Source organism: Etheostoma spectabile, chromosome 15, assembly GCF_008692095.1.
Source record: "Etheostoma spectabile isolate EspeVRDwgs_2016 chromosome 15, UIUC_Espe_1.0, whole genome shotgun sequence".
Lineage (NCBI taxonomy): Eukaryota > Metazoa > Chordata > Actinopteri > Perciformes > Percidae > Etheostoma > Etheostoma spectabile.
This window is the reverse complement of record NC_045747.1, coordinates 642,570-653,454: the sequence shown is the minus strand read 5'-3', so window position 1 is coordinate 653,454 and position 10,885 is coordinate 642,570. Positions and strand designations below refer to the sequence as shown.

Here is a 10,885-nt window from a genome sequence, read left to right as displayed (position 1 = left end):
ACACACACACACACACACACACACAGCACTTTCTTCCATTTCACTTTAAAGCACTAAGAAACTTCAGATCAGATTTTACAAAACTAATCTTTGCCTTTCTACTTCTTTTCTCTCTATCTTCTGCATCTTAGGGTGCCACTGGCGAGCGCGGTGCCCCCGGTCTTGTTGGACCTAAAGGTTCTACTGGTGAGCCTGGTCGCACTGGTGAGCCTGGTTTGCCCGGAGCTAAGGTAAGAATCCCTACCATCTGACCTTCACATATTTGTCAGCAACAACATTAATTGACTGCAAAGGCCTTTCTCTGACCTCTGACCCCTGTCTGTAGGGTATGACTGGTAGCCCTGGTAGCCCTGGACCTGATGGCAAGATGGGACCCGCTGTAAGTTCATGATCAGAAAGCTAAATTTGATCTTAATCTCAACAAAACACAGACATTTTGTATTTATTTAAATTAATTAATTAATCCTCAATACCAGGGAAATGCTGGACAAGATGGCCGCCCTGGACCCCCTGGCGCCGTTGGAGCTAGAGGCCAGCCTGGAGTCATGGGATTCCCTGGACCCAAAGGAGCTGCTGTGAGTAATGTGGCTGAACTGCTACACAGTATCATTGATCGTGTGTTTACTGTAGAAAAAAGGGTCTCCACTTCTCTGGTAATCGTGCTTTTCTACTCCTGTGTGTAGGGTGATGCTGGGAAGACTGGCGAGAGAGGAGTGATGGGACCCACTGGCCCCAATGTAAGTTGTCTACACTGTGTTGCTCTTTGAATACACTGCACTCTACTGTTTTCATATAATGATTTAACGCTAGACGCTGTGTGTCTGAAAACCTGCCATCTTTCTACCCAGGGTGCCCCTGGAAAGGACGGTGATGTTGGTGCTCAAGGCCCCGCTGGACCTGCTGTAAGTCAATGGCCCACATGACTAACACTACGGATGGAGTCCACTAATTGACTCTACATTTTAAATCAGTCTTTGTTTGAGTGATCTTATATTAGTTGATAAAAACCTTTCAATCAACCTTTAATATATGCTTTTGTCCCATGGATGAACCACAAAGTTCTTTGAGGTCAATTCTTGAAGTGAACATTAAAACATATAATTGAGGGCTGTTTTGTGCTTGCACACTTTCCAGCACAGGTTCTCTGAAAATATGTCTTATATCCAAGCAAAATTGGTCTTGTAACTGAAATGTCCCCTTACCTTATTGATATTGAATCAAAAATGAAATCAAATAGGGACTTTGTGAATCTGAATTGATTTGGATAATCATTAGCGACCCCCACCCCTAATTAACACCTTGCTCACCACAAGATTAATTTAAAACTCCAAGCCATACCCATATAATGCTTTACTTCTGGTTATTTTCTGTGAGCACTAACAGTCTTGCTCACCCTTAGGGACCTGCTGGTGAGAGAGGAGAGCAGGGACCTTCCGGAGCTCCTGGATTCCAGGGACAACCAGGACCCGCGGGTGCTGTTGGTGAGAGTGGCAAGCCCGGAGAGCAGGTAATGACTGAGATATGATTGATTTAGACACCTAATGGAATTGATAATGTCTAGTAAATTAAACCATGAATTACCTCTCTTGTCTATCTAGGGTGTGCCCGGTGAGGCTGGAGCCCAAGGACCTGCTGGAGCTAGAGTGAGTCACTTATCATCATCATCATCATCCTCATATTAACAATTTCTCAGCAGTCTGCTCCCTGCAGCATCTATTGACGGAGGATCATTGGAGGGTTGTCTATTAGTTTATAACATATACTAAATATAAGCTATGTGTTGTTGCTATAAACTGAATGACAGTGATGTTGCATTGACACAAAAATCCCTTCAGGGTAGATAAGTGGCCTTTCATATGATGTCATTTGATGGCGTTTGCAGTGTGCTCGTTTTCTATACTGTGTTGCTTCGCTAGCAATTTTCATAAAACCAAATCTACTATTACGTACGGCAACATCTCAAAGCCGGTTGGACTGACCACAGTTTGGGTGGTGTCATTTTCTTTAGTCTGTGTCCCAACAGGTATATTAGGTCTTCAAGCTAACAGTAGTCCAAGGGTTAACATATCACAGCATCAAATATGTATTTTAGATAAATGAGATGAGAGTACATCCATTTGTTCCATATCGTGGTTTGCTCAATGATGTTAAATTGTTTGTACGAGAGAAGAGTTTTCAGAGGTTTTCCACCCAAAGTTATAGTGAACCACATTTGGTCTTCCACTTTAATTTACCTAACTCTCTGCCATCCTTTTCCCTCAGGGTGACAGAGGATTCCCCGGTGAGCGTGGTGCACCCGGTGTTATTGGACCCGCTGGTGCCCGTGGATCCCCTGGAGCTGCTGGAAACGATGGTGCTAAGGTAAACCCAGGGAGATGGGAAAGTAAAAATGGATTGCCTGTTAAGTTCTTATTGATTTGTTGGGGAACCCTCTTGCTCTTTCTTATACTTTTCCCCTTTCTGCTCTTCCTCAGGGAGATGCTGGAGCCCCCGGTAACCCCGGAGCCCAGGGTCCTCCTGGACTGCAGGGAATGCCTGGTGAGCGTGGTGCTGCTGGCCTTCCAGGACTGAGGGGAGACAGAGTAAGTGGCCACTACAATATACCTATTATTCCCAATATCCTCAGAACATAGTGAGTGGCATGACTCATACATCATCATATACATCACTCCCCTTCCTTTACCAAATCCAGGGTGACCAAGGAGCCAAGGGTGCTGATGGAGCTCCTGGTAAGGATGGCCCCCGTGGTTTGACTGGACCAATTGGACTTCCCGGACCTGCTGGAGCCAACGGAGACAAGGGAGAGGCTGGTACTGCTGGACCTGTCGGACCTGCCGGATCTCGCGGAGCCCCTGTGAGTACCTGTCTCAGTATCCTCCTCAAGAGCAGAAGATCTGTAGCTTCTTGAAACTTTTAAATCTGTGAATAAATCTTCTTTCTCTTCCTCTTCCGCAGGGTGAGCGCGGAGAGTCTGGACCACCTGGACCTGCTGGATTCGCTGGACCTCCTGTAAGTCACTTCTTCATGGTTCCTCTCACTGAGCGTTTTTCTCTAGCTTGAGCTTCAACACAGAATTTACCGAGTTTTTCTCTCCATCCACCCTCATTCAACCACAGGGTGCTGATGGCCAGCCTGGTGCTAAGGGAGAGAGTGGAGATAATGGTGCGAAGGGAGATGCTGGTTCCCCCGGCCCTGCTGGACCCACTGGTGCCCCTGGACCTCAGGTTTGTAAACTTATACCTTCACATGTCATTATAGAAAATCCAATAGAAGTTTATGCTTAATAGTCTGGTCCTGGTTGACTCGTGTTGACTAACAACATGTTGTGTCCTTTCAGGGTCCCGTTGGAAACACCGGCCCTAAGGGAGCCCGCGGAGCTGCTGGACCACCTGTACGTTACCACTCTTATTCTACTCTGTCCTCTTCATTCTCTACTACGTTTACATGTTTGCTGACGTTCTTCAGGTCCTAGATCAGTAGCAGCATAAGCAGTAGTGTAGAGGTCAGAGGTGATGGCACCTATGGCCATACTGAACAGTTAACTGTAAAAAATCAATTCATACAACTGAACTGTCCATTTCTAGGTTTTTTGGTTTGGTCAGCAATCGTACAACTACTGTTTGGGAGGAAGCTGCATGTATCAACCATTTACCATTAGTTTTAGGTATTTAAAATATTTGAGCTGCTTAGTCAATAGATTTAGCTAACTACTTGAACTTGAATTTCAACTGCTTATGCAATACTTAGAGCTTTTTATTTCAACCATTTATGTACTAAATATTTTTAGTTACCAGCTTAAAATTCCTGTGTTCATGTGAAACAGCTGATATATTCCTTTTATCAAATTAGTTGAACTTCTTCACAACCTTCTATGTAACCCAAGGCTCCAGCAGAGGTACCCCCTGGGGTTTGTTCCCCTGGTTGGGAATCACTGATTTAATGGACCTCTGTCTGTCCCTAGGGTGCTACTGGCTTCCCTGGTGCTGCTGGCAGAGTTGGACCTCCCGGCCCCTCTGTAAGTCTTTCTCTAATGTTATTTGCACGTATTGTTTTCATGGCAGGGCTCAATGTCCAGGGTGGTTTTCAGCAATGTTGTGTTACCCCCTTAAGGGCAACGCCGGACCCCCCGGACCCGCTGGACCTGCTGGCAAAGAGGGACCCAAAGGAAACCGTGGTGACACTGGACCTGCTGGTCGCCCTGGTGAGCTTGGTGCTGCTGGACCTCCAGGACCTGCTGGAGAGAAGGGTAACCCTGGTGCTGAGGGTGCTCCCGTAAGTTATTTTTAACCTTCAAAACAAACCATCTCAGTCTGTCACTGAACCAATTGATTAGTTGCTAATAAATGTTAGCCTTATTTGGTTGCTAACAGTTTCTGCTGCCCTACACCTTGATGTCTAACCACTTTCTTTTTGTGTCTCTCTATCGCCCCCTGCAGGGAAGTTCTGGTCTGCCTGGACCTCAGGGTATCAATGGACAGCGTGGTATTGTTGGTCTGCCCGGACAAAGAGGAGAGAGAGGTTTCCCTGGCCAGCCTGGACCTTCTGTAAGATTCTATTGTTACTCTACAAACTCAACACACATTTGAAGTTTGTAGTTGCATTTGTAGCAAGAAGCAACGTTTCTACAAGTGTATCCTCAATTAATAAACTTATGTTTAGTAAGAGAGGTCATTTTGAATTAGTATAAAATAATTTTATTTAGTAACTTTCTTTCTTGCTTAATTTTGTCCTGAAACACTGAGCAGGCCCAGATACTTTTAATCAGTTAGAAAAGTAACTGAAGTTTTCAAGACTGGACTGATTGGGGCTGTGTCATCCACAGGGAGAGGTTGGAAAGCCTGGACCTTCTGGCCCCGGTGGCGAGCGTGGACCTCCCGGACCCATGGGACCTTCTGGACTGGCTGGAGCCCCCGGTGAGCCAGGACGTGAGGTATGAAGAAACAATTGATTCTGTATATTATTTTTCTGACCTTTGTATACTGGTATACATGTTTTCTAATCTGTAAAACCTGCTTTGTGTTTGTGTTTTAGGGAAGCCCCGGTAACGAGGGATCAGCCGGTCGCGATGGAGCTGCTGGACCCAAGGTATGTTCAAATCGCTAAGTCACCAGCACCACAGATTCAACTTATTCTCAGTCAAAGTGAAATAGTTTGCTGAGTTAGATTTGTTTCCAAATGGCACAGTGACACAGTTAGCTGTGTCTGTAGCTCCAGCTGCCACTACCAAGCTAAGCTCGAAGAAGAGTCAGCCAAGTAGACCCAAGCCAAGCAACAGCTAAGCAGCCTGCAAGTCCTTTAACAAACAACATGCTACACTGGCTAACATGAATGCTACGCTGACCATCTACTCTAGTAAGCTAATGAAAAAGCTGCCATTGTAACAAAACTCAGAGCCATGTCTTTGAAAATTCTGCTGAGATGTTTTGCATAGCCTCGGCAGTGGCCAGTTTCACCAAATCTCAAGCTTCTTTAAACAACATTCAAAGGCCAAAGATCTGTGGAATCTGAGTCTTTTTCACCACAGCAGCCCTTTACATTCCCTGAACATAGGACCAAGACATGAGATTACATTTTTGGGTGTTTGTGTTTTAGGGAGACCGTGGAGAGAGCGGTCCTTCTGGAGCCCCTGGTGCCCCTGGACCCTCTGGTGCCCCTGGACCTGTTGGACCCGCTGGAAAGACCGGTGATCGTGGAGACTCTGTGAGTGACAGTTTCGCTGTCTTTTTGTAAAAATATTGCCAGTGTTCAGTAAATATTTCAGAACCTGCTGAAGAAAACTAGCCATTTGTACTAAATTGACTATAGGCAACAGCGTATATTTCACTGCAACCTACGTCTACATCAATCTGAATTGTGAATGTTTCAGGGAGCTGCTGGCCCCGCTGGCCCTGCTGGCCCTGCTGGACCTCGTGGCCCTGCTGTAAGTAACAAAATTAGCTCTATCAATAGACAAATAAAAACAAACTACAAATAAATAGATGGAACGGAAAACGTTAGGCTACAAAGCCAGACTTTTCATCCCCTTCTTCCCCCTAACAGGGAGCTCCTGGGCTTCGTGGAGACAAGGGAGAGACCGGAGAGGCTGGAGAGAGAGGCATGAAGGGACACAGAGGATTCACTGGCATGCAGGGACCTCCTGGACCAGCTGTACGTCCCATAACTCACACCTAAACATCAACAACACACACAATGTACACACTTTGTGTCTGACTGTGCCACTGACTGTTGTTGTTCTGAACCCATAGGGATCAAACGGAGAGATGGGACCTGCTGGTGCTGCTGGACCAGCTGGACCTAGAGTGAGTTCACAACACACAGTCTTTAAGTGCTTTAGTCAGTAGTTATAGCTAACTATTTGAACTGTGTAGTCAGTAGTTTTAAATAACAATTTGAACTGTGTAGTCAGTAGTTTTTTAAAGATAGTTTTCTGGGCATTTTAGGCCTTTATTTGACAGGACAGATGAAAGGGAAGAGAGAGGGGAATGACATGCAGCGGGGGGTTCACAGGCGAGTGTTTGGGAGAACTTTTACATTCAGAGACTTTAAGGATTTCCTTTATATTTGTAGGGCCCTGCTGGATCTGCTGGATCTGCTGGTAAGGATGGTATGACTGGCCTGCCTGGTCCCACTGGACCTTCTGGACCTCGTGGACGTTCCGGAGAAATGGGACCTGCTGTAAGTCTAGCTCCATCTATATTATGGGTGTGATTTAGCGATCGTGAATTGGTAAAAATTGAAATAAATATGTAAAGATTACAAGATGTTGGGATGAATAATAGTAATAATAGTAACTGTGATGACAGTTTAAACGGGGCGTAATCTACTTTTGATATCACTTGTTTTAATTTAAACGTCAGTATGTGTTCTTAGTTTATTCATTTGAAGAGATTTATTTTTATTTATTTAGTTATTTCAATGTGGGATATGTTTTTAAATATATATATATGTACATGTATATGTGTGTTTTTTTTAGATAAAATACAACTTCAAATGCACTTTTGAACATAGAGGTTGGGATTTTCTAGGAATACCTCAAAGCCACGCAGTCAGCAATGAATTAAGCAACATCTTCCCTCTTCCTTTCCCTTCCTGTCTCTCAGGGTCCTCCCGGACCTCCTGGACCTCCCGGTGCACCTGGTGCCCCCGGTGGCGGATTCGACCTCGGCTTCATTTCCCAGCCTCAGGAGAAGGCCCCCGATCCCTTCCGCTCATACCGCGCTGACGACGCTAACGTTCTCCGTGACCGCGACCTGGAGGTTGATGGCACCCTGAAGAGCCTGAGCCAGCAGATCGAGCAGATCCGCAGCCCCGACGGAACCCGCAAGAACCCCGCCAGAACCTGCCGGGACCTCAAGATGTGCCACCCAGACTGGAAGAGCGGTGAGTTCTTGTGGTAGAAGGAGTATTCAAATCCTTTACTTAAGTACTGTAAAAATACACTGTTGTTGCTGTAAAATGCCTGCCATGAAAATGTTACTTAAATTAAAAAATTTCATCAGGAAAATGTACTCAAAGTACTAAAAGTAAAAGTACTCAGTGCAGAAACAGTGTGTTCAGTGTGTGTAAAGTAACTAAAGCTGTCAAATGAATATAGTGGAGTAAAAAGTAGAATATTTGTCTCTGAAATGTAGAATGTGCGGAAGTACAATGTGGCATTAAAAAAAGACCCAGTGCAGTTCTTCAAATGTAGTATGGTACTTGAGTATATGTACTTCACTGTTCATGACACAGTGGTAGAGAGATTACAATAGCTTGCTGGAGTTCAGATTTTTCTGACTATTTCTTTTTCTTCCACCAAACTCGTTCTCCAGGCGAGTACTGGATCGACCCCGACCAGGGCTGCACACAGGACGCCATCAAGGTCTACTGCAACATGGAGACCGGAGAGACCTGCGTATCCCCAACTCAGCGCGTGGTCGCCCAGAAGAACTGGTACATGAGCAAGAACATCAAGGAGAAGAAGCACGTCTGGTTCGGAGAGGCTATGACCGACGGCTTCCAGGTAAATATGTCAGCTCTTCCTCACTCCTCGCTCAAAATTCATCCCTACCTGCCCCCCATCTCAGTTCCTCCTTCCTTCCAGGGTTGTTACAGTAAAATAAAACAAACATAAGCAGTAAAGAAAATGTTTATTCTTATAAACACTCTTTTCTCATTTGATTTGAGAAAAGTTATTAAATTCTATTCACATGGTTTAGGTGGTGGCCAAAACTGCATTGGTGCTGTTCCTAAGCAACCCTGACTTCCCAATCCTCACTTGTTTCCTAAACCTTTCCTATCCACTTGTTATCCCTCCTCTGGCCTCCACAGTTCAGTCAGTAACCCCCCTCCTCTTTGCCACACAGTTCGAGTACGGCAACGATGGCTCTGCCCCAGAGGACGTCAACATCCAGCTGACCTTCCTGCGTCTCATGTCCACTGAGGCGACCCAGAACCTCACCTACCACTGCAAGAACAGCGTCGCCTACATGGACGCCTCCGCCGGCAACCTCAAGAAGGCCCTGCTCCTCCAGGGCTCCAACGAGATTGAGATCAGAGCCGAGGGCAACAGCCGCTTCACCTACAGCGTCCTGGAAGACGGATGCACGGTGAGCTTCAAAACTTTAGTTGATCTACTCTCATCCAGATCCCACTGACAGCTGAACAAGCAGCAAAACAGCGGTTTTGAGTCAGATAGCAGTTAACATGAGCTACTGTTGCTAGTCCTGCGGTTGGTGCTCTTTGAACAAAAGTCCGGGCAAAATTAGAAGAACTTTGTCCTATGCAGTGGTCATTTTGAACGTCGACCCTAACGCCCATTTTTTTCTTCTTCTCTCCCTCCAGTCACACACCGGCACATGGGGCAAGACAGTCATCGACTACAAGACATCGAAAACATCTCGCCTGCCAATCATTGACATCGCTCCTATGGACGTTGGTGCTCCAGACCAAGAGTTTGGCCTTGAAATTGGACCCGTCTGCTTCTTGTAAAAAGAGAAATCTGGACTTGAAATTGTTGTTGTGCGTGTGTGTGTGTGTTTTAATTTTTCTAGCAGTCATCTCTCTCTAAAAGAAACCCCACCAAAACATTTCTCTATTGCCATTTTTCTGAAACATCTGACCCCTCGCTCCTGATTCGGCCATTGTTCCGATGGTCCACTTTGCCTTAAAAAAAAACAACCTGCACTTCAACAAGATGGCGGCGATGCATCGTCGTGTTTGGGACCACTACTTTTTTATTTTTTCTGACTCTTGTTTTTTTTTTTTTTACTTTTTTTTACCATCACCAACACCAAGGATCCTGTAAAGAAGACATTTTTGTTTCACTGGCAACAAGAAAATAATATATGCTTCTGTAAAGTGTAAAAAAGAAAGAAAAATTGACTTCCCCTCTTCAACCAGCCACACCAGGCCTCTCTGGAGTTTACAGAAACCAACCGAAACACACAAGTGACTTTAGTATTTTTTTATACACCACTGTGGTGAGAGGAATGAAAAGGACAGTCCCAACAGAACAGACAGAACCCAATTGCTTTGTACAACGTTTCAGGTGTTGATGAATAAACGGTGAAACTGACAGCTATGTTTGTCTCTGTTGTTCCCTGTCCACCGGCCCCGACAACACTGACAACCCCTCCTCATCGGCTGCTGTTGGAGCCGTTTGCCATGTGTTTGTTGTTGTGGTTGTTTTCTTGCTTGTTCTATTTTTTTTTTTGTTCGTTTTTTTGAAAGTCACATTAAAACCACCAGCAGAGAAACATGGGTTTACACCTCTTTTTTTGAAAGGGAAAAAGAAATTCTATGGCTACCTCAGAAAAGCAAGGAATACCAGCTGTACATAAACCAAAAAAAGGGCCCAGTGTTTGTGAAGCGAGGCCTGTAGGACCTGTGGCGGCCGGAAGGGGTTGTCGAGGTGAACGCTTAACACTTTTGCAGAAGCAGAAACAGCTAAAAACGTACGGTGCTATTCTTTCTTTGAGGTCATCTTGTCCGTCCAGTATGGCAGGGCCCTTTTGGTGCTAAAATAAAACCACAGTTTGAATTCTTGGTGTCCAGAAGGAGTCAGGCTTCTTCTCTGTTCCAGCTCGCTCCTCGAACTCCAGCTGAGTTTGAGCGACGAGCGGATCCCAATCTCTTCTTCCCTCTTCCTCTTTTATTTTTTTGGTTCTATGTTTTGAACCCTTGAACATTTTTTCTGTCCTTTCAAATTCTCCTCCACCCCTTCATCCACACCTCGTTTGTTTCTTGTTTTTATTGTGCGAAAGGGTGAATTTTCTCAAAGAAATTGGAATCAAACAGATTTCTTTTGAAAAAGAATGCACAGAAAGAGAGCCGTCAGCAAAGAGACGTTTGTGAGGGAAGGCAGACAGACAGACACACCCATGGGGGAAAACACCACAAGGATCTGTACCTATTTTGTATATGTATAATAAATTGAGATGTTTTTAATTATTTTGAATGCTGAAATAAAGCATGTTAAGTGGTCTAACGTTTGAATCCTGCCTGACTCACTGACTGCCCCTCTAGGACTTAACTTACAGCAGATTTTCATGATATGAGGAAAAATTCTACTCACGATTACTTTGACTGATATTGCGACTGCGACATGATATTGGAGGGAATGATCATTTCTGTAAAAAAAATGTAATGTCTGCAACACTGCTTTATTATGCTCCCATAATTTAATACAAAAGGCAACGTTTTGACCCTTCTTGGTCTTCTTCAGGAAAATGGTGGACTCATCTGACAAAGTGAAATGATAATTTCTTTGTCACTTTTCTCATTTTTTGTTGAAAACAATTAAGATTAAATGACTATAGTGGGATTTTTGCAAGGATTTAGTCTGTTGGATACTATGTGTAGCATCACAGTACTTCATTCAGAAGGGTTTGACACATTTGCAGCA

General features: G+C 44.7%; 1 protein-coding gene across 2 annotated transcripts in view; it reads left to right on the top strand.

Annotated features, from left to right (window-relative positions):
• The window catches only part of col1a1a (collagen, type I, alpha 1a), a 24,515-nt gene extending 14,047 nt beyond the window's left edge, over positions 1 to 10,468 (top strand). The window contains exons 23-49 of one of the 2 annotated variants that reach the window (XM_032538285.1): positions 132 to 230; positions 326 to 379; positions 477 to 575; positions 684 to 737; positions 849 to 902; positions 1,400 to 1,507; positions 1,599 to 1,643; positions 2,263 to 2,361; positions 2,475 to 2,582; positions 2,693 to 2,854; positions 2,956 to 3,009; positions 3,117 to 3,224; positions 3,338 to 3,391; positions 3,962 to 4,015; positions 4,111 to 4,272; positions 4,437 to 4,544; positions 4,823 to 4,930; positions 5,032 to 5,085; positions 5,593 to 5,700; positions 5,867 to 5,920; positions 6,040 to 6,147; positions 6,246 to 6,299; positions 6,568 to 6,675; positions 7,101 to 7,380; positions 7,812 to 8,002; positions 8,346 to 8,588; positions 8,824 to 10,468. In XM_032538285.1, coding sequence (XP_032394176.1) covers positions 132 to 230; positions 326 to 379; positions 477 to 575; positions 684 to 737; positions 849 to 902; positions 1,400 to 1,507; positions 1,599 to 1,643; positions 2,263 to 2,361; positions 2,475 to 2,582; positions 2,693 to 2,854; positions 2,956 to 3,009; positions 3,117 to 3,224; positions 3,338 to 3,391; positions 3,962 to 4,015; positions 4,111 to 4,272; positions 4,437 to 4,544; positions 4,823 to 4,930; positions 5,032 to 5,085; positions 5,593 to 5,700; positions 5,867 to 5,920; positions 6,040 to 6,147; positions 6,246 to 6,299; positions 6,568 to 6,675; positions 7,101 to 7,380; positions 7,812 to 8,002; positions 8,346 to 8,588; positions 8,824 to 8,970 — 2,877 coding nt within the window. In that variant the 3' untranslated portion in view covers positions 8,971 to 10,468. The remainder of the gene's footprint in view (positions 1 to 131; positions 231 to 325; positions 380 to 476; positions 576 to 683; positions 738 to 848; positions 903 to 1,399; positions 1,508 to 1,598; positions 1,644 to 2,262; positions 2,362 to 2,474; positions 2,583 to 2,692; positions 2,855 to 2,955; positions 3,010 to 3,116; positions 3,225 to 3,337; positions 3,392 to 3,961; positions 4,016 to 4,110; positions 4,273 to 4,436; positions 4,545 to 4,822; positions 4,931 to 5,031; positions 5,086 to 5,592; positions 5,701 to 5,866; positions 5,921 to 6,039; positions 6,148 to 6,245; positions 6,300 to 6,567; positions 6,676 to 7,100; positions 7,381 to 7,811; positions 8,003 to 8,345; positions 8,589 to 8,823) is intronic. The other variant, XM_032538286.1, reaches the window with a different exon arrangement.
• The last annotated feature ends 417 nt before the right edge of the window (positions 10,469 to 10,885 follow it).